The following is a 23,903-nucleotide window of genomic DNA, read 5'->3' on the forward strand; positions in this document are numbered from 1 at the left end:
CGGCCATGGCTCAGGAGCCCAGCCGCTCCGCAGCATGTGGGATCTTCCCAGACTGGGGCACGAACTCTCAACCACTGCGCCACCAGGGAAGCCCTGATTGCATCTTTTGATGAATAGAAGTTTTTTAAGTTTGATGTACTCCTATTTGTCTATTTTTGCTGTGCCTTGGTATCATAGCCCAGAAATTACTGCCAAATCCAATGTCATGAAGTTTTTCCCCTATATTTTCTTCTAGGCATCTTATAGTTTTGGGTCTTAGATTTAGTTCTTTGATCCACTTTGAGTTAATTTTTGTATATGGCATAAGGAATTTTATTCCTTTGCATGTGGGTATCCAGTTTCCCCAACACCATTTGTTAAGAGTACAGTCCTTTCTCCCATAGAATGGTCTTGGCACTCTTATCTAAAATCATTTTGTCATATATCTGAGGGTTTATTTCTAGACTCTCTATTCTATTCCACTCATCTATATGTCTGTCTTTATGCCAGTACCACATTGTTTGATTACTGTAACACTGCAATAAGTTTTGAATTCAGATTTTCCCTAATTATTCAGTCTAATACAACCTTACATTAACCTTATAACCTTAATATAACCAACATTCTTACCAGTTGGCCTACTCCTCACAACAACTTTCTGCTTCCTGATTATAGCTCACTCACCTGGGAACTGTTCTCCTATCACTTCCCTCATAACCATCCAGGGCTCCTTCCCTTGCTCCAATGAGGAGATCACAGCTGGCTTAGAAATAGAAAGTCCTGGTTATAAGAAAAGAAATGGAGATGAGGTGGAAATGAATGTATTCAAATACTGTGTTTCAGAATTTATTTTAAAAAACCTATAGGATAAGATGGTACTCGATAAGGTCTAGAGAAGAAAGAAAAGTGAAATTCTCATATACAGGTAAACTCAGGATCATAAGAAACAAAACAAACAAATAGATGGTAAAATGCTATTTAAGTTATATAAGCTTTCACTCCTTATTTTCCTTTGAGAAAAAAAGGAATTTCCTGAAATACTTATTCTCAGATACTTTTCCATGTTAAAGGTAAAGTTCTTAGAATGTAACTTCCAAATGCAAATTGTTTACATTTGTTGCAGTAAATAGAACAGTGTTCATTTGAGCTGTAAATGTCTCAGTCCATTACTACACTAATTGGGAAGGCTAAAGAGCTTTGCACCCAGGACCCATGTGCTTAGTTTTATCTACACTAGTGCATCTGCACATTAGCACAGTGCGAGTGAAACAAAAGACAAAGCCTGGTTTCTTTGACTATGCTATGCTTTAATGGTACAGAATTTCAATTCTGCTCCTTAATTTTCAAGGAAGAAAGTCAATTATTAGAAAGGACCAGAGTAAGATGTGAGGATAGAGAAAATGAAGGTGCAACTCCACTGGGCTGTGCTCATTTTTACACAAAGAGAAAATCCATCTAGCTATTTGAAAGGTAGCCCTAAAATTCATAGTGGAGAAAGCAGAAATTCCAAGAAACAGATTCTGAATTATTAGAGGCAGATAACTTTACCCAGTGAAACCAAGTTGCTATAGTTCTCCAACATCACATCTTTGTACAAATTCCGCTGTGCAGGGTTCAGGCATTCCCATTCCTCCTGAGAGACATCTATAGCCACATCTTTGAACATCACCAACCCCTAAAATGACAAATCACAGTACTGTTTTTGAAATTATAAGAAACATTTTTCAAAAGGAAGAAGCACTGCTAAAAGAAGGCACTGCAGGAAAGGGATGGTACAGTGAGTATATAGGCTAAGGCTGGAAGCTTGTATGGGTCAAAAATAAATTTAGTGAGACTAAAGCAGAGTGCCCACATACTCTTAAACAATTCAATTTCTGCACACACATCCTCTAGCATAGGGTGGAAAACTTCTGTTAATCACTCATCTAGAAATTTAGAAAATAAATAGAGGTTCCCAACTAAGTTAAATAGTTGTAAATTTTTCCAAAATTTCTTATGAAAGTCTCCAACTTCAGAAAAAGGACCTGATGATATTTCTTCCTCATTATGACTAAGCATTTTTACTTTTAATGCAAATTCTTTAGTAAACACCCAGTGCAGACTATATTTTCCAAAGATGGACAGAGCACATCTCCCTTTCATAACCTTGATATGCCCACTCACTAGCAGGCCAGTAGCAGCGTTCAGCCCTGCAGCAAACCATGTCAGGAACTGGTCCCATCCACCAGCATGCCGACACCAGATATGGGACCCTCAGCCCCACAACCACCCACTCCAGAACCTGGCTCCACCCACCAGTGGACCCCACTGTCAGCAGTCTCGTGATCCAGCTCTGCCAACCAGTGCCCATCGGCCTCTGCATAAGACAGGGCCTGGCAGACAACTGGACCAGGAGCCAGCCACACCAACCAGACTGCCCATAGTAGTCAGCCCACCACAACAGAAGGACCCACGCAGCCCAAATATGGGGCACCCCTAGACTATATAGCTCTAGTGCCCAGAGGGGAGAGTGCTGCTGGGACACAGAGGACGTCTCCTACAAAAGGCCACTTCTCCAAGGTTGGGAAAGGTAACCAATCTATCAGAAACACAGAAATAAAAACAGCCAACTGGGCAAAATGAGGTGACAGAGAAACATCTTCCAAATGAAGGAATAAGATAAAACCCCAGAAGAGGAACTAAGTGAAGTGGAGATAGGCAATCTACCCTATAGAGAGTTCAAGGTAACGATTGTAAAGATGTTCAAAGAATTCAGGAGAAGATTGGATAAACAGTGATAAGCAATAAGTTACATACAAGGGAACTCCCATAAGGCTATCAGCTGACTTTTCAGCAGAAACTCTGCAGTCCAGAAGGGAGTGGCATGATATATTTAAAGTGATGAAAGGAAAAATCTTAACCAAGAGTACTCTACCTGGCAAGGCTTTCATTCAGTTTGATGGAGAGATTAAAAGCTTTACAAACAAAAGCTAAAAGAGTTCGGCACCACCAAACCAGCTTTACAAGAAATGTTTCTCCAAGTGAAAAAGAAAAGGCTACAACTAGAAACATGAAAATTACAGAAGGAAAAATCTCATCTGTAAAGGCAAATATACAGTAAAGGTAGTAAATTAGCCATGAAGCTAGTAGGAAGGTTAAAAGACAAAAGTAGGAAAATAATCTATATCTGCATTAAGTAGTTAAGGGATATATATGCAAAACAAAAAGATGTAAAATATGATAAAAACAGGAAAAGTTGGGGAGGGTGCAAAATATGCAGAGTTGTTAAAATGCATTTGAACTTGAGAGATGAGTAACCTAAAATAATGAGAGAAAGAGAGAGAGAGAGAGAGATGGAGGAAGAAAGAAAGACTGCTATGTACAGTGTGGGGAATATAGTAGATAACTCTGTAATATTCTTCTATGGTGACATACCATAACTAGACTTATCATGGTGATCATTTTGAAATGTATAAAAATATGAAGTCATTATGTTGTGTAACAGAAGCTAACAGTGATGTTAGGTCAGTTATACTTCAAAAACAAACAAATTCATAGAGAAAGAGATCAGATTTGCAGTTAACAGAGGCAGGGGGTGGGGAGGGGGATTGGATAAAGGTGGTTAAAAGATACAAACTTCCAGTTATAAGATAAATAAGTACTAGGGATGTAATGTACAACATGATAAATATAATTAGCACTGCTGAACGTTATTTATGAAAGTTGTTAAGAGAGTGAATCCTAAGAGTTCCCACAAGAAAAAGAATTTTTTTCTATTTCTTTATTTTTGTATCTACATGAGATGAAGGATTTTACTAACTATTGTGATAATCATTTCATGATGTATGTATGTCAAATCATTATGTTGTACACCTTAAACTTAAACAGTGCTGTATGTAAATTATATCTCAATAAAACTGGAAGAAAAAATGCTGAAAGAAAGCTGTCAGGCTATAATTCTATTTCCAATTAAAATCCCTCAAAATGAAGGTGAAATAAAGCTTGGAGTTTTATTTTTGCTGCTGTTGGGTTTTGTTGTTGTTGTTGTTTTTGCGGTATGCGGGCCTTTCACTGTTGTGGCCTCTCCCGTTGAGGAGCACAGGCTCCGGACGCGCAGGCTCAGCAGCCATGGCTCACAGGCCTAGCTGCTCCGCAGTATGTGGGATCTTCCCGGACGGGGGCACGAACCCGTGTCCCTTGCATCGGCAGGCAGACGCTCAACCACTGCGCCACCAGGGAAGCCCGGTTTGTTTTTTTGAGAGTAACAAACGTTGCTACAAAAAATGTTAAAGGAAGTTTTTCAAGGTGGAAAAAATTTATACTAAGTAAAAACTTCTATCCACAGAGAAATGAAGAGTGACAGAAATGATAAATTCGGAGGTAAATAAGAAAGATATTGTTTTCATCTCATAATTTCTTTAAAAGATAATTGACCATTTAAAGAAAAAAAAAACTGGGAATTCCCTGGTTGCCTAGTGGTTAGGATTCTGGGCTTTCACTGCCATGGCCCAGGTTCAATTCCTGGTCAGGGAACTGAGATCCTATAAGCTGAGTGGCACACCACACCCCCACAAAAAAAAGCAAGAAAGAAAAAAAGAAAAAAAGCATGTGTAGTTTAAAAGTATTTAGAAATAAAATATATGATAGCAGTAGTAAAAATGATGGGAAGGGGAAATGGAAATATCCAGTTTTAAGATTTTTGAGTTATGTATGAAGTTGTATAAAATTATTGGAAGATCTAGTAAGATTTTTTTGTTTTTAAAATCACATTGGAAATCTTAGAACAACCCCCAAAACAATAAACAAAACAAAACAAAACAAAAATGGTACAGCTAATAATCCTATAATGGAGATAAATGGAATACAAAAAAATACAGGATCAGTCCAAGAGAAGGCAGGAAAATAGGAAAAAAAAAAGGAAGAAAGGATAGATGATAAGATGATAGATTAAAACATAATCATTACATTTAATTTACATGGTCTATCTAGAAGTCAGCAAAACTTTTCTGAATAGGGTCAGGTAGTAAATATTTTAGGCTCTGTGGATCACATATAGTCCCTATAACATATTCTTTTTTCTTTACTTATTTATAACCCTTCTGAAATGCAAAAACATTCTTAGGTTGAGGGCCAGAGGAAAACAGGTTGTGGGCTGGATTTAGCCAGCATGCCATAGCTTGCTAAACCCTGTGTAGACACTTGAAGGCAGCGACTGTCAGACTGGGTAAAAAAGTAGAACCAAAGTATATGCTGTTATATGAGATACACTTAAAATAGGTTAAAATAAAAGGATGGGGCTTCCCTGGTGGCACAGTGGTTGAGAGTCCGCCTGCCGATGCAGGGGACACGGGTTTGTGCCCCGGTCCGGGAGGACCCCACATGCCATGGAGCGGCTGGGCCCATGAGCCATGGGCGCTGGGGCTGCGCGTCCAGAGCCTGTGCTCTGCAACGGAAGAGGCCACAGCAGTGAAAGGCCCGCGTACCGCAAAAAATTAAAATTAAAATTAAAAAAATAAAAGGATGGAAAAAAGATATGCAATGAAGAAAACGGTAAAAGAAAGCTGAATCAGTTATGTTAATAAAGAGAACAGAATTCAAGACAAAGAATATTACCAAAAGGAACATTTCATGATCAAGGGGTCAATTTGTCAAGAGGATATAGCAATCCTAAATATGTATGCACCTAATAATACAGCTTCAATACCATAAAGCAAAAACTGACAGAACTGTAACAGATCTACCATTGTATCTGGAACTTTCAACTGTCCTCTCTCAGTAATTGATAGACCAAGTGACAAAAAAAATTAGTAAAGATATAGAAATGTTGATCACCACTACAAACATTTGACCTAACTGATAAACACTCTACCCAACAGTATAATGCCCTTTTTTTTTAATTGCACATTGAGCATTCACCAAATTGTCCACATTTTGGACCATAAGACAAATCTCAATAAATTTAAAAGGATAGAAATTACAGAGTATGTTCCTCGACCATCACAGAATTAAATTAAAAATGAACTATCAGTAAGATCTGGAAAAGCTCCCAAATATTTGGAAGTTAAAGAGCACTCTTCTAAATAACCCACGGGTGAAAGAAGAAAGGGAATTTTAAGCTAGAAAAATAAGAGAAAATTAAATCTAAAATATACAGAACAAAGGAAAGAATAAATAAGATCAGTAATCAGTGAAACAGCAAGGGCAAACTAGAGAGAAAAACCAGTAAAACTAAAAGCTGGTTCTTTGAAAAGACCAATAAAATTGACAGGCTGCTAGTATACTGATCAAGAAAAGAAGACATAAATTATCAATATCAGGAATTTAAAAGTGTGCATTACTGTAGATCTGACAGGCATTAAAATGATAATAAGGGAATATTATGAACAACTTTCTGCCAATAAATTTGACATCTAAGTTGAAATAAACTAATTCCCTGAAAGGCACAAATTACTAAACTAATTCAAGAAAAAAAAAAAACCAAAGTCCTTTATCTATTAAAGAAATTAAAGTCTCCCCATGAAGAAAACTCTAAACTCAGATGGTGTATTAGTTTTCTACTGATGCTGCACGTATCACCACAAATGCAGTAGCTTAAAACAACAAATTTATGATCTGTTGGTTAGAAGTCCAACAAGGGTTTTACTAGACTAAATCAAGGTGTTGGCAGGGCTGTGCACCTTTCTGGTAGCTCTAGGAAAGAGTCCATTTCCTCACCTTTTCTAGCTTCTAGAGGTTACTTACGTTCCTTGGCTCATGGCCCACTTCCTCCATCTTCAAAGCCAGTAATGTTGCATTTTTTTAACCGAAGTATGCATATTCCATACGCACATCCTCTTTGGGTTATCTTCAGATAACCCAAGATAATCTCCCCATCTCAAAAGCATTAATTTGGGGGACTTCCCTGGTGGCACAGTGGTTAAGAATCCACCTGCCGGATTCAATGCTGGACACAGGTTCAATCCCTGGTCCAGGAAGATCCCACATGCCGCAGAACAGCTAAGCCCGTGTGCCACAACTACTGAACCTGTGCTCTAGAGCCCGCAAGCCACAACTACTGAGCCCACATGCCACAACTACTGAAGCCTGTGTACCTAGAGCCCGTGCTCTGCAACAAGAGAAGCCACCGCAGTGAGCAGCCCGTGCACCGCAACGAAGAGCAGCCACCGCTCGCTTGCTGCAACTAGAGAAAGCCTGCATGCAGCAACGAAGACCCAACACAGCCAAAAATAAATAGATAAATAAATAAATTTATTTTTTAAAGCATTAATTTAATCATATTTGCAAAGTCTCTTTTGCCACGTAAGGTAACCTATTCACAGGTTCTAGGATTAGCACGTAGACAGTTTTTTTTTGAGGGGGGCTCATTATTCTGCCTACCACAGATGTTTTTTGCTGGTGAGCTCTATCAGACAATTAAGGAATAAATAATACTAATTCTATAAAAAAAACTCTTCCAGAAAATAGAGGAGGAGGATGCAAGTCCTGACTTATTTTATAAATAAAGGAGGAATAAAGACATTTTCACATAAAGAAAGCTGAGAGGATTTGTCACTAGAAGATACAAACTACAGGAAATGCTAAGGAAATGTCTTCAGGCCAAAAAGAAATGATATCAAACAGAAATTCAGATCTCAAGAAGAGAGAGCAATTGAAAATGGTGTATATGTGAATAAATAAAATGTATTTGCAAAGAATCAAATACAGTATTTTTTTCAAGAGTCTATTGAATTTCCTTTGTTTCTGTGGATTTTCCCCTTTTCATTTTGTATATTTGTGCTTTCTCCCTTTTCATTCATGATTCAAAGGTTAGTGATTTAACTTATTGATTTATCTTATTAGTTATAATTTTTTCCTGTTTTGTAACACATGTAATTTTTATCTTGTAAATCCCTTCCAGATTTCTTTCTACTTATTTTTAACTTACAAATTTTCATTATTTTTTGTTAGAAGCATTTAAATCTATGACTTTTCCCTTAGAGTCCTGCTTTAAATTCCATGGGTTCCAATATGTAGTGCTATCACTGACATGAGAAATTTTTCACTTTTTAGATTATATTTCTTCTTTGATTCAGCAGTTACTAAGACAGATTTTATAAACTTCTGGTAAGAATAACAATTTTTCTGATTCTGTAATTAAATTCTAGTTGTATTTCACTGTGTTCAGAGAATACTGTCTACCATTTGTACTTTCTGGGCTTTACTACAGCCTAATATTTTGTCATTTTCTTCTGAATGGTCCATGGATACCTAAAAAAATGCATATTCACTACTATTAGCATTTCATGTATATCAATAAGATAGATTTGATGGAGTATGTGATTTAGTACTTCAATATCCTTAACTAAATTTTGTCCACTTGTCTTGACTTTGACTAAGACGGTTAACTAATATCCCCTACTGCTGGCAAGTATCTATTTCTTCTTCTATCTGCTTTTCTATTTGTTTTAGGAAAGTTGCTGCTGTAATATTTTATATGTAGGTAATTCATAAGTATTTTAGCTTCACTTTGAAATTTACACTTTAGAATTATGTAGTGTCCTTCTTTGCCATGTTTTTTAAAAAAATATATTTATTTATTTATTTTCAACTGTGTCAGATCTTAGTTGCAGCACGTGGGATCTTTCCTTGCAGCGGATGGGCTCCAGAGTGCATGGGCTCTGTAGTTGTGGTGTGCAGGCTGCAGAGAGCATGGGCTCTGTAGTTGCAGCACACGAGCTCTCTAGTTGTGGCATGGGCTTAGTTGCCCCACAGCATGTGGGATCTTAGTTCCCCAACCAGGGATGGAACGCGCATCCCCTGCATTGGAAGACGGATTCTTAACCACTGGACCACCAGGGAAGTCCCTCTTTGCCATGTTTAATTGTGTGATGTGGCCTAAAGTTTAGTATGTTTTCCTTTAGTTTTCATTTGCCTGGTATAATTTGTCCATCCTTTTATTAAACTTTCTGAATCACTGAATCACTTAAGCATCTGATGCAGAGAGTTGAATTTTTCTTTGTGACTCAATCTGAAAGACTTTTTCTCTTAATAGGTATGTTAAAACTCATATCCAGGGACTTCCCTGGTGGTGCAGTGGTTAAGAATCCGCCTGCCAATGAAGGGGACATGGGTTTGAGCCCTGGTCTGGGAAGATCCCACATGCCATGGAGCAACTAAGCCCATGAGCCACAACTACTGAGCCTGCACTCTAGAGCCCATGAGCCACAACTGCTGAGCCCACGTGCCACAACTACTGAAGCCCACGTGCCTAGAGCCCATGTTCCACAACAAGAGAAGCCACTGCAGTGAGAAGCCCGTGCACTGCAATGGAGACTAGCGCCACTTGCTGCAACTAGAGAAAGCCTGAGTGCAGCAACAAAGACCCAACGCACCCAAAAATTAAAATTAAAACAAAACAAACAAACAAAGAGAACTCATATACAGTCACTGATTGATAAGACATATATTTGCTCTTTCGTCTTAGTTTTACCATACAATTATTTTGTTCACTACATATACACAGTCATCCCTTGGTATCCACAGGGGATTAGTTCCAGGACCCCCGCAGATACCAAAAGCTGCAGATGCTCAAGTCCCATGTAAAATGGCATAGTATTTGCGTATAACCTACACACATCCTCCCACATGCTTTAACTCATCTCTAGATTACTTATAATACCTAATATAATGGAAATGCTATGTAAATAGTTGCTTGCATGAAGCAAATTCAAGTTTTGCTTTATGGAACTTTCTGGAATTTTTTTTCTTGAAGATTTTCAATCTACAGTTGGTTGAATCCATAGATGTGGGACCCACAGATATGGAGAGTTGACCATATATATATATATAATGTATATACATACATACATATGCACATATATATGTGTGTCTTAAGTCTTGTACTATATAAGCTGATTATTTACTTTCTGTCTCTTTCATTACAAGTCAAGTTCCACAAGAAATGATTTGTATGTGTCTGATTTTTACCCCCCACTGATTTATTCCTAGTTCTCTAAAAGAATGCCTATCACATAGTAGATATTCAATAAATATTTGTTAAATCAGTTCATCAAACCAAAGTTCTGACAAGAAGAACATCAATATTTCCCTCAAAAGGATACTATTTCTGTTCTTTCCTTATTCTGGCAGAAGACTCAGCATATGGGAAATAAGTAATGATTTACTGAATGAGTATATAAACTGGTTAGAGAGATGAGCAAAAAAGGAAGATCCTATATTTTTGGCACAATCACTTACTCACTCACTGGCAAGTTACTGTGTGATATTCAGTTAGGTAACAATATCAGGATGAAGAATGCAAATATTCACATGACCTATAGGAAAAAAAGAGGACTACTTCAATGAGGAACAAGAAAACAACAACTTACATGGGCCATGGCTTTTTTTTTAGAATTCAATGTATTTATTAGTTGTCTTCTTAGTTCCACTTTAGAAGAAATTCACAGTCCAAAGAAAGTGTTGCTGAATGAGAGGGGTTTAAAAATAAACAAAAACAAACATGAGATGATCTTGCCTCTGAGCTCCCAATGTGCTAACTTAGAATGACATTTCCCCCACTTCACATCTCTTACTCCCAGACCCCATACACACATACATAAAAGATCAGAGAAAAGATGAACCAATCCCAACCTTACTCAAAGCAAGGAGGGAATCCAGCTATGGATTCAAGAAAGACTGGGCCCAGGCTCTTTAGCAGGAGTGATCTAGAGAGGCAAATCAGTGTCCCAACACTATGATAAAATCAAGCCAACTGGCCTGCTCAGACCTACCCTGACCAGATTCTCACTGAATTAAGAGGAAAAAGAAAAGGAAATGGACCTTATGAAAAGGTCAGGGAAAGAGAAAATGACTCAAAAGATGTAACAGATCTTTGGTTATATCTAACATTCTTGTGTAACAGGAACTTCAAAAACAGACACTAAAGCAACACTGAAAAGAAGAAATAGAACAAAGATGTCCGGAGCAAAATAAATACTTGAGTCTGAAGTACCGGTGAGAATTTAAAAAACCACATCCTGGAAAATCTTCTGAAATTCATCCCTAAATACAGGCAAAAAAGACCTAAATATCTTTTAATAAGGAAATACAAAACAATGTGTATTGTGTTCTAATCTTTGGGGAAAAAATACTCATGAACATAAGCATATATGTATGTACACAGAGGGTGAAAACATTTGCAATAAAATGTTCAGAGTGGTTGAAGAATTATAGATAACTTTTACTTTAAATGAAGTAATATAACAAAGGAATTTTGAAGGTTAATGTGAAAATTTCAGGTAAGATGCAGCACCTAATCATCTTAGACACTGTTTTTGGATGTGCAACAGTGCCATTCTTTCCTCCAATTAGAGGTGTTTCTAAGGGGAATGGCAGAAGTAGTGAGGTAGAGAAAAATTATGAGATACTAGGTTTTTCTGGAAGCTCAAATTTTGTGTGACCTTGAGTGTGGTGTGGAGTAGATGTTGTCTGTGACCATGAAGACTATGTTTCTCTGATTCTTGGTGATGTGTGTGAGCTCTTCAGATAACTGTGGAGGACACCGACTAAGTGGGCATACGGTTAGTTGTTTGTTGTTGTTTCCTTTCTTTTTCTTTTTTTTTTTTTTTTACTATATAAGTCACTTTGAGGTCGTATGATGATGATAAACACGGGGGGGATGGTGGGATTATGTGGCTTTGGCTTTATGACGTGTGTATGAATCTATAGGTGCCTACTGGAATGTCTTCCTAACTACCTGATTACGGTGAGCCTGGGTTTAAATGTTTGTGTAAATGTGCTTTTCTTTATATAAGTAAATGGGGCTTACACAAATAGTCACCCGCAATCATGATCATAAACACATACAAACTCCATTTACACACATGGCCAATGCACAAAATTACAACGGTCACAAAAGCACGAATCCAGTTGCTGTCACAACAAACAGCCAAATACCCTTAGTCATGAGACTAATTTCCGTCACGCACGCACAGACTAACCTACTCTCCCTAGGTCTGCTCCCGCACTAAGAGGCCTAACACTCCAGACACTCCTCTTGCCCGGTCCTGGGGCTACAGGATTCCTCACCTTCAGCATCCTCAGGAGGAGCTCTGGTCCAAGTTTTGATTGGACTTCCCGGCGAAGCCGCACGCCGAGCCCTGCCTACTCTACCCGTAAAGGGTAGCCCTCAACTGCCTCTGCGGCCGACCATTCAACCGACGTTCTGACCGGAAGTAGCTTTGGAAAGCCGTGTCCTCTGGGAAACTTAGTCCTAGAGGAAGGAGCCCGGGAGGCTAAAGAGGTAGGTCTTCCGCCCGACTTCCGGCCGCACCTGCGCTGTTTCACTCGGGCTTGGAGTGACGACACAACCACCCAGTTTGCGTGGCTCACACCTGGGTTTGGGGGTCTGAATTCGGAACCTCAGATTTCTCTGAGGACGGATTTCAAACCTGACACGGTGGCTGTCCCGACCCTCCCAATGTGCACGTTCGCGGGCTTAAGAGAACTGTTGTCTGGTGCGGAGAGATCCAGCCTCTGGATGGTTCTCTCCGCGGTTGCGATGCGAGATGTATTCTGTGAGTCCGTTACGTATGCGGGGGTGCGTCTCATCGAGAGGCAGATGATTATGTGACACCGACTGTGAGGGTGTCATGCGTGAGGAAATCTGTATGTGAAAGTGGATGTGCTACATATTCGTGTAGGTTCAAGCAGTGAGCTCGGCCACGTGCAGTGATTGTGAGGTGGCATAATGTGATGTGACTTACCTGTGAGTGGTGCTTTGAGACCGTGTGATTGATTACGCATGCTTGCGGGTGGCGTGGCTGGCTATGCTGGCAGTGACCTCACAACGTTCTGTGGAAGGCTGTCTGTGCTGGGTCCACCTATGACTACCGGGAGGGTTTAGGTGTGGCGAGTGTCCGCGGGTTAATTTCACCAGCGAAGGGAGGAAGCTGGTCTGTTGGAACTAGGAGGGACCCAGTGGATGAATCACAGATCCCTGGGGCAGGCGAGCTGGTCCTGGGCCGTTCGTGGGTGGGTGGGGGGGGGTGTGAGGTGACATTGTGTGTCTAAGTGTGTGTGACAGGCTGGAATTAATCCAGAGGGGTGGAAACTAGTACGATTATCTGCGATAAGGGACACATCTATGGTAAAGCTTTTTAATCTTGCTGAGGCCAGAAGCTCCATCTCTTAAGTGTGAGGAGATATAGTATCTGTGAGAACATGTGGTTTGTGACTGTACCTTAGATGGTTTGCACTTGAGCCTATCACTGGGAGGGGTGTTGAGTGAAATATATAAAGTATGTGAAAGTGGTTTGTGACTGTACCCAAGTCTCTGCATATGGCAGTAAAAGGGCTGGTGATTATAACGTTGTGACTTTGATGTTTTGAGTATGATTGAGTGGGAGGTCATGCAACAGATTTGGTAGAGGTGTTTTTGTGTGTGTTAGAATGCAATTTATGCAAGTTAAGATCTGGATGGAAGACAGTGTGTGGTTGTGATCTGAATTTAGAAACTGTGAGAGACTGCAATATTATGTGTGTGAGATTGAGCAGAGGTGATACCTACTCTGAACCTCACATATCTCTAAAAAGATAATAATGGCTAAGCTTCCTGAAGCATCAGAGTTACTTGAAAATTTAAATTTCCAATGGAAATTCTTTTAAATCTAAGAAGAGTTAAAACATGACTTTAAAAATATAAAATAATTTATTGTGATGAAGAATGCAAAATGACCATGAAAGGTTTTTTAGTTGGTTTGTTTTTTAATTTCTGTTATGTGGTTACTGGGAGTATGGTTGATATTCTTTGGTGGAAGTGAAATAGATGGGAAGTCTACTAAATTCTTAACTTGATCTGTATAAGTGGAAGAGTTCTAAGTCAAGAGAACAAAAGCTTAACTTGAATAATAAAAACAGAGAGTCATGGCCGCTCAATTCCCAGACTTGACCCAGTGTGCAAACTTAGAACCCCTTTAATGAGAGACGCTGCTCCATTGCCAAAAATGTATACTGTTAATTTTTCCCCTAAGCTTTCCCAAAAGAACCTACAGGCTTTACCAGGATAACTGTATGTTGAGGAAAAGGAAATAATCAGACCTTTCAGGGATTACTGGACGATGGCTCTGAATTGACACTAATTTCAGGAGACCCAAAACATCATTGTTGTCCACCAGTCAGAGTAGGCGCTTATGGAAATCAGGTGATCAATGAAGCTTTAGCTCAAGTCCATCTCACAGTGGACCCTGAACCCATCCTGTGGTTTTTCCCCCAAGTTCTGGAATGGATAATTGAGATAGACATACTCAGGAACTGTAAGAATCCCCTCACTGGCTTTCTGCCCTGTTGAGTGAGGGCTATTATGGTGGGAAAGGACAAATGGACAACACTAGAATTGCCTCTACCTAGAAAAATAGTAAACCAAAAGAAACACTGCATTGCAGAGATTAGTGCCACTATTAAGGGCTTGAAAGATGCAAGGGTGGTGATTCCCACCACATCCACATTAAACTTGCTTATTTGGCCTATGCAGAAGACAGATGGATACTGGAGAATGACAATGGATTTCATAAGCTAAACCAGGTAGTGAATCCAATTGTAGCCGCTGTACCAAATGCGGTTTCATTCCTTGAGGGAATTAGCACATTCCCTGGTACCTGGTATGCAACCATTGATCTGGCAAATTTTTTTCCTCTCCATCCCTGTTAATAAAGACAACCAGAAGCAGTTTGCTTTCAGCAGGCAAGGCCAGCATTACATCTTCAGTGTTCTACCTCAGGGCTATACCAACTTTCCAACCCTATGTCGTAATTTAGTTCATAGGGATCTCGATTACCTTTCCCTTCCACAAGATGTCACGCTGGTCCATTTCATTGACGGCAATATGCTGATTGGACCTAGTAGCAAGAAGTGGCAACTACTCCAGACTTACTGGTAAGACATTTATTTGTGTGTCAGAGGGTAGAAAATAAATCCAACAAAAACTCAGGGGCCTTCTACCTCAGTGAAATTCCTAGGGACCCAGTGGTGTGGGGCATGTCAGATACCCCTTCTAAGGTGAAGAAGGATAAGTTGTTCTTATCCTTATCTGGCCCCTCCCATAACCAAAAAAAGAGGCGCAAAGCCTAGGAAGCCTCTGGATTTTGGAGGCAACATATTCCTCATTTGGATGTGTTACTTCCATCCCTTTACTGAGTGACCTGAAAAGTTGCTAGTTTTGAGTAGGTCCCAGAACAAGAGAAGGCTCTGTGACTCTGCAACAGGTCCAGACTACTGTGCAAGTTGCTTTGCCATTTGGGCCATATACCCCAGCAGACCCAATGGTGCTTGAGGTATCAGTAGCAGATAGGGATGCTGTCTGGGGTCTTTGGCAGGACCCTATAGGTGAATCACAGCATAGGGCCTTAGGGTTTTGAATCAAAGCCCTGCCATCCTCTGCAATTAACTACTCTCCTTTGGCGAAACAGCTTTTGGCCTGTTACTGGGCCTTAGTAGCGACTGAATACTTAACCATGGGCCACCAAGTTAACACGCGATCTGAGCTGCCGATCATGAACTGGTTGTAATCTGACCCACCAAGGCATTAAGTTGGGTGTGCACAGCAGCAATCCATCATGAAATGAAAGTGGTATGTTGATCAGGCCAAGCACACCCTGACAGCACATGTAATCCTCCTACTGGGCAGAATTTCAAGCAGTGCACCTGGTTACTTATTTTTCTTGGAAGAAGAAATGGCCAGGTGTACAATTATATATGGATTCATGGGCTGTGGCCAATGATTTGGCTGGATGGTCAGGGACTTGGAAGGAACATGATTGGAAAATTGGTGACAAGGAAGTCTGGGAAAGAGGTATGGACCTCTCTGAATGGGTAAAAATGAAGATATTTGTGTCCCATGTGAATGCTCACCAGAGAGTAACCTCAGCAGAGGAGGATTTCAGTGAAGTGGATAGAATGACCCATTTTGTGGATACCAGTTTCTTTCCTCAGTCATCCTTGTCATCACCCAATGGGCTCATGAACAAAGTGGCCATGGTGGCAGTGATGGAGGTTAGGCATGGGTACAGCAACCTGGTCTTCCATTCACCAAGGCTGACCTGGCTATAGCCACTGCCAAATGACCAATGAGCAGAAGAAACCAACACTGAGTCCCCAATATGGCACCATTCCCTGGTGGCAGGTTGATTACACTAGACTGTTTCCATCGTGGAAGGGGTAGCATTTTGTTCTTACTGGAAGAGACACTCTGGATACAGACTTGCCTTTATTGCACATAATGCTTCTGCCAAAACTACCATCTGTGGACTTGCAGAATGCCTTATCCACTGTCATGGCATTCCACACAGCATTGCTTCTGGTCAAGAAACTCATGTCACAACAAATAAGTGCAGCAATGGTACCATTCCCATGGAATTCACTGGTCTTACCATGTTCCCCACCATCTTGAAGCAGCTGGCTTGAAAGAACAATGGAATGATGTTTTGAAGACTCAGTTACAATGCCAGCTTGGTGGCAGTATCTTGCAGGGCTGAGGCAAGGTTCTCCTGAAGGCTGTATTTGCTCTGGATCAGTGTCCGATATTTGGTGCTGTTTCTTCCATGGCCAGTATTCACAAGGCCAGGAATCAAGTAATGGGAGTGATACCACTCACTATTATCCCTAGTAACCCAATAGTAAAATTTTTGCTTTCTGTCCCCACAACTTCTGTTCTGCTGCCCAGAGGTCTTAGTTCCAAATGGAGGGATGCTTCCACCAGGAGACACAATGATTCCATTGAACTGGAAGTTAAAGACTGCTACCCAGCCATTTTGGGCTCCTTAACCCTCTGAATCAACAGGCAAATAAGGGAGTTACTGTGTTGACTGGGGTGGTTGATCTTGCCTACCAAGAGGAAGTTGGATTGCTACTCCACAAGGGAGGTAAGGAAAAATATGTCTCAAGTACAGGGGAACCTTTCCAGTATCTCTTAGTATTAACAGGCCCTGTGATTAAAGTGAATGGAAAACTACAACACTACTCAGGCAGGACGACTGATGGGCCACATTCTTCAAGAATGAATATTTGGGTCACTCCACCAAGTAAAGAACCATGACAGGCCGAGGTGCTTGCTGAGGGCAAAGGGAATATGGAATGGGTAGGGGAAGAAGGTAGTTATAAAAATGCCAACTATAACTGTGTGATCACTTTCAGAAATGAGGACTGTAGTTGTCATCAGCATTTCTTCCTTATTTTGTTGTATTTGTGTATGTGTGTATAGTAGATATCTTTGTTTTCTTCCCTTTTTTATCCCTTTATCATTGTAACATAAGATGTACTGACCTTTTATCATTGTATTTAAGTATTATTAACTTTACATCATAATATTTAAGTTATGAGATATCAAAGAGAAGAGTAAATATCAACCAAGGACTTTGCAACCTCTTCTGGGCAGAGGATTAATGTGTTTTTTGGTTATCTGCAAGATATTTCTATGATATTAGGTGGAAGTATGACCTTGTTATTGTCTTTATTCGGAGATTAAGTATGGCTTAAGGAGATGCATATACGTGCCAGGTTGTCACAGGGTAGATTTATGATGGCTAATTTTATGTATCAGTTTGGCTGCGCACAATGCGGTCAAACATCATTCTGGATATTTCTGTGAAGATGTTTTTTAGATGAGATTAACATTTAAATCAGTGAACTTTGAGTAGAGCAGATTACCCGCCATAATGTGGGTGGGCCTCCTCGAATTAGTTAAAGGCCTCAACAGAACAAAGACTGACCTCTCCCAAAGCAAGAAGGAACTCTGCCAGCAGAGAGATTTCAGATTTGAACTGCAGTTGTTCCCTGGGTGTTCAACCTGCTGGCCTGGCCTGCCGATTTTGGATTTAACAAGCCTCCACAATCTCATGAGCTGATTGCTTAAAATCTCTCTCTCTCACAACCTTATGAGCCAATTCCTTAAAATCTCTCTTAATCCCCCCCCACACACACACACATACACACACATCTTATTGGTTCGGTTTCTCTGGAGAACACTAACTAATACACTAGTCTAAGTATTTTACATATATTGTCTCATTTAATCCTCATGAGAACCCTGTGAGGGAGGTATCCTTATTATTCCCAGTAAACCGATTTTTCAAGTGAGGCACCAAGAGCTGAAATAACTTGTGAAATGTCAGAGTTCCTGAGAGATAGAAGCAGAATTTAAATTCCAAAGTCCTCAGCTTTTAACTGTTTAACTACTAGATTCTACCATTTTCCAACTCTATATCTTCTGCTCTGTATCCTGATTCCATGTCCTAATTATTGTGAATTCACAGGAATTCTGGGTATAAATGAATTTTTTCTAGTCAAGCTTATAGTTTTGAATCTCTTGATATTGGGTCCAAAAGGAAACTAATGGAGCAAGGTGATTTTCTCACAGGATATAGGGAATTATGGCTAATATTTCAGAAGTGAAATAAATCCCCCATCAAGAAAACAAAAAACAAAGCAGCAAGACCAAGCTGTGAGCCTCTTAGCTCTCCTTCTCTAGGCAGAACACCCACAGGCATGCTTAGAAACCACGTTTGTTGGAAGGAAACATAAATCATTCATATCTGACTGTGTTTAGAATACACTGAGCTGTAAATCTAACCTAAAGACTTACAACAGTGAGTTTTTTTCACCTATTTTTGAAGAAGTTCCCTTTAACAAAATTCCTTAAAGCATATATTCTAAAATCAATACATTGTTCTTATAAAGAAATTATACTTAAGTTTAAATTTCTGTAAGTTATCTCATTGTGAGGAAGTTCTGGAATTTATTAAACTAGTATATCCTTGCTGGACTCAGAAAGCTGAACCATGGGAGAGAAATTCCTTGTATATGCTACCTAGCTCTTGTGTCTGATCCAACCTCCCTTTTTTCCCAGGGTCATGTGGGACTAGGCTTTTTAGAGTTGGAGTGTTTTTGTCATTTGCAGGACTGTTGCTTCTGAAGATGTCCATCAAGTTCTCCCAGGTGGAAAGTAAGTGCCTGAACTCTGCTTGGAGGGATGTAACCACAAGGATGTGATGTTGGAGTCTGGTTTTGCCAGTTTAGAGTATTTCCCCTGATTGTTTATAATCTGCCTGCTGGAAGTATTTTCCTTCTGGAGGAAATCTCTGGAGAGCCTTTGAAGAACTGATCTGACATTTGTATAACTGGAAAGAAATAACTGCGTTTTGTTTTTACTGAGGCTTCATTTTCTTGACACCTAAGGTGATCTTATCTTCCTCTGGCCTTTCTCTTCCTCTTCCTTGATTGACATCACCACCACAGACCCAAGTCCCACACCTTTTTCTATATATAGCACTTTATATCGCTAAGCCAGATGTGATTTCCTCATTGGAGAAAAGGAGATAGCCCTGAATGGTAGAGAAAGCAGTGAGTAAACCAGCTCCAGAAAGAGAGATGCCATTGCAGGTAAAAGTTCAGCTGATATGAAGAATCAGAACTTTAAGCTGAATCTAATGTTGAATTCCTAATTCCCAGTACTTTAGAAAGTGACTGTATTTGAAGATGGGGCCTTTAAGGAGGTAATTAAGTTAAAATGAGGCTGATAGGATAGGTCCTAATCCAATCTAACTAGTGTCCTTATAAGAGGAGATTAGGACATATAGAGAGACATACCATGGATGGGTGTGTAGGAGAAAAGGCCATATGAGGACACAGTGAGAAGGTAGCCATCTGCAACCCAAGAAGATACCTCAGGAGAAACCAGAGCTGCCAACTTGTTGATCTTGGCCCTCCATCCTCCAGAACTGTGAGAAAATTAATTTCCGTTGTTTAAGCCACCCAGTCTGTTGTATTCTGTTTATGGCAGTCCTATTAAACTAATACAGGAGTATTAGCCCTTTATCTGTGATAAAGATATTTATTTGTAAGTTGTCTTTTGATTTTATGTGTTTTTAATTATAGTCAAATCTTTGAATATTTCAAAATTTTCAATATTTTCTTTTTTTTTTTTTTTTTTTTTTGTGGTACACGGGCTTCTCACTGTTGTGGCCTCTCCCGTTGCGGAGCACAGGCTCCAGGCATGCAGGCTCAGTGGCCATGGCTCACGGGCCCAGCCGCTCCGCGGCATGTGGGATCTTCCCGGACTGGGGCACGAACCCATGTCCCCTGCATCGGCAGGCGGACTCTCAACCACTGCACCACCAGGGAAGCCCCTCAATATTTTCTTTTACTGCATTTATTTTCTGAGTCATAATGAGAAAGTTCTTCCTTACCCGGAGGTTAAACTGGAATTCATCAATGCTTTCTTCTAGGACCTATATTGTTTCATATTTTTATGTTTACCTCCCTGATCTATTTAGAGTTTATTCTTGTGACAGGATGTGAGGTATGGATATAATTTTTTTTTCCAAATGGCAAACTGCTTGTCCCAGCTATGTATTCATATTTTAACTTTTTATTTTGAGATCATTGTAGATTTATATGTAGTTGTAAGAAATAATATAGAGAGATCCCACATAAACTTCACCCAGTTTCCCTCAATGTTAACTTCTTGTAAAAAAAAAAAAATCATGACCAGGATATTTATATTGATATAATACACAGTACTTCTTCACATTTTGCCAGTTTTACATGCACTCATTTGTATCTGTGTTTCTGTGTATATTTGGTTCTATGCAATTTTATCACATATGTAGAGTCATGCTATTATAGACACTATATTGAGTAAAAGAGGCCAGACACAAAAGAACCTACTGTATGATTCCACTTATACAAAGTTCAAAAACCAGACAAAACAGGGCTTCCCTGGTGGCGCAGTGGTTGAGAATCCTTCCAATGCAGGGTACGCAGGTTCGATCCCTGGTTGGGGATCCCTGGTCAATCCCACATGCGGTGGGGCAACTAAGCCTGTGTGCCACAACTACTAAGCCCGCCTGCCACAACTAGAGACCCCGCACACTACTACTGAGCCCACACGCTCTGGAGCCCATGCACCACAACTAGAGCGCCTGCGCACCACAACTACAGAGCGCCACAACTAGAGAGAAGACTGCGCGCTGCAACGAAGAGCCCACGAACCACAACAAAAGATCCCGCGGGCCACAACTAAGACTTGAAACAACCAAAAATGTAACCATTTTTTAAATTAAAAAAGAAAGAAATCATTCATGTTCAATAAATGGCAGATCTATGTTTTGAATCCACATTTCTTTAACTACAAAACCAGTTCTCTTTCAATTCTGACTTTTATCCAGAAGCCCAGATTTTGTTACATTGAGTGAAACCTGAGCATGCATAATTTATTTAAACAATTTCCACTAGATTGGTAGATTTAAAAGACTGACGATGCCCTATATTAGTAGACTAGACACTCTCATACTGTGTTGTATATTGGTGAAAGTTTAAGCAGGGCAATTAATAAAGATGTATAAGCAGGTTTTAACTACGAAAGCCTCATTGTCAATATTTCTGAGACTGTCAAAAAGATATAATTACACATGTGCACAAAAAGGAGTGTGCAGTAAAACACTGTAAAATAATGAGGAAAAGCTGGAAAGAACTTAAATATCCTACAATAGGGAAACAGTTTAAAAAGTTATAGTATATCCAAACAGCATACTCAAAAAATTATGACACAGTTTGTCATTTGATGACATGAAAAGCTGTTCACTATATTAGGTTAGATGAAGAAGATAGATGACAAAACAGTATTACAGTATAATTCTGTTTTGAATTTCAAAATCCTATATGGCTATATCCATGTGTTAATTCACAGAGGAATAGGTGAGATGATTTGGAACAAATAAGCTGTTTCTAGATGAGCTTTACTTTAAGCTTTTCTGTATTCTTCAAATTTCTGAATTAAGAATCTAATTTTATAATCAGAAAAAAATAATAGAGCTAATCCCTCCCTCTTTGAGAACAAAAGAAATGATAGGAGATATGAATATAATACATGGAGTGTATTGTTGTAGTTGTTTGAATTCTGTCTTAAGAGGCCTGAACTTTCTTCATAGACATGAAGCCTTTCAAATTAGTGACTCAAATACTACCTTAAAGGTCCTAAATCTTGACTCCCAAGATTTTATACACAATGAATTCCTCTTACTGGTTGCCCCTCAACTAGGCTCAGATTTGCTGGCCGACCTCTCCACTAGCCTTAGAAACTAACAAGGAAACCACATTTGCCTTGGAAATAAATTAATTAATTAATAATAAAACCTGCACATAGGAGAAGAAATGGGATTTAGGCCTGATGTGGTTAATTCAGACCATTCCGTTTATCATCAGGCAGAAAAGGAAGTTGAAAAAGTAACCTGAAGTATTAGGAGGATGACACTTTTGAAACAACACAGCAGAGATGCCCATTTCCATCTCCAGGAATCATACCAATCCTTCAAATAGCTAAGCACCCTAGAGAGTCACATTCCCCAATGAGTCATACTGATGAAAGTTAAGATGACTCCAGAATGCAGATTCTGAATTGGAAAATGGAAAAGAGATATTGTAATCAGGGAGACTCTGTTTATTAGTTAAATAAATGTACATTGGTCCTATATCACACCTATATTGAACAAATTCTTCTGAGTGGGGTGAGTCACCTATACACACTCAGCAGAAGTCAATGCCACATTCTTGAGTCTACATACGCCTGAAATGACAGGAACCCATGTTCCCCTTAAGGTCCTGGAAGGGAATGTAAAGTTGGTGAAGATGTGGGAGTTGGACAGGAAGAAGAAGGAGTTGCTCGGGAAAGTTATTGGTTAAATAAATTATAAAATAACCATGTAATAGAACACTTAGATACACAAATGCAAAGTTGTAGAAAATTTAGGATATGGAATATTTTCAAGGTATAACATCAGTAGAGAAATCACTTAACAAAGCAGGTTGACCAATACAATTGTATCAGTATAGGGTGATAGAAAATGTCTAGAAGTTTAAACAGCAGTTTCAGTTATCTATTGCTATGTAACCACCCCCAAAAGTTTGTGGCTTAAAACAAAACCATTAATTAGCTCATCATTCCGGGGGTTGGCAATTCGGGCTTGGCTTGGCTGAGTGGTGCTTCTGCTGATCTCACTCATGTGACAGCAGCCAGCTGGTGGCTTGGTGGGGGCTGGATGGACCAAATGGTCTCAATGAAACATCTGGCAGTTGTTGTTAGCTTGGCCTCTGTCTCCAAGTGATCTTTTGTCTTCAAGCAAGCTAGTCTTAGCCTTTAGTACCTGGTGGTCTCAAGGCAGGAAGAGGGAAAGAGCAAAAGCTGCAAGACCTCCTAAGGCTTTATCTTGAAAGTCTCACTTCCACCACATTTTATTAGTCAAAGTACATCACAAGGCCCTGCCTAATTGTAACCTAACCATTTCAGGAGAAGGAGAGCAAATACTTCCCTTTTCTGAAAAACTAAAACAAAGAGAATAACAACAACAAAATCCCTGACCTTGAGCTTGGTTTTCAGATATGCTCTGTAACGTTTTCCTTTCCCCAGGGCTTTTCTTTCAGAGAGCTGCACTGCAGGGGAAGGGTGAACAGAAGGGGAGTAAGGACTCATGAGACACCAGACCTTTCTTAGAGCATGAACTGGCTAAACTGGAAGAAATTCTTCAACACCACCCAAGCTCAGTCATCTACCACACACATACTCAGATGCAAGTAAAGGGGAGATGGGAGTACTACTAACCTTTCTTAGTATCAAAGGGAAAGGCCAGGGTCACTGATAACCAGAGCTGAAACTTTCTCTAAGTTCACAGCAAGTTTCCTGGGGAGACAGCTTTGGAAATGATGTGGTTCTGAAACATGGAACTTGACCTCAGCTCCCAAAAGAGATCCTCTGAGGAAGGAATCCTACTCCTAGGCTCTCTACAGGTCTTCCTAGGATTCTGCCTAAGGGACACTCCCAGCCCCAAAACTCATTCCAAAAACAGGTTTGTGCTTTCTTGCTTGTATATAACCTTTATCCCACCACTCAAATATCTGACTCCCCTTTTTGTGACTGTTTC

At 39.8% G+C, this 23,903-nt stretch overlaps 1 protein-coding gene across 5 annotated transcripts in view; it reads right to left on the bottom strand.

The window, feature by feature from the left end:
* The window catches only part of ZNF461 (zinc finger protein 461), a 37,989-nt gene that overhangs the window by 13,315 nt on the left and 771 nt on the right, over nt 1–23,903 (bottom strand). The window contains exons 1-4 of one of the 5 annotated variants that reach the window (XM_060132316.1): nt 12,025–12,273; nt 10,326–10,419; nt 1,528–1,654; nt 664–759 (exon numbers count right to left, since the gene is read on the bottom strand). In XM_060132316.1, coding sequence (XP_059988299.1) covers nt 664–759; nt 1,528–1,654; nt 10,326–10,334 — 232 coding nt within the window. In that variant the 5' untranslated portion in view covers nt 10,335–10,419; nt 12,025–12,273. Of the gene's footprint in view, nt 1–663; nt 760–1,527; nt 1,655–6,699; nt 6,816–10,325; nt 10,420–12,024; nt 12,274–23,344; nt 23,416–23,903 lie in introns of those variants that run through there. The other 4 variants (XM_060132317.1, XM_060132318.1, XM_060132315.1 and 1 more) reach the window with 4 other exon arrangements.

The sequence above is a fragment of the Lagenorhynchus albirostris genome, chromosome 19, assembly GCF_949774975.1.
Source record: "Lagenorhynchus albirostris chromosome 19, mLagAlb1.1, whole genome shotgun sequence".
Lineage (NCBI taxonomy): Eukaryota > Metazoa > Chordata > Mammalia > Artiodactyla > Delphinidae > Lagenorhynchus > Lagenorhynchus albirostris.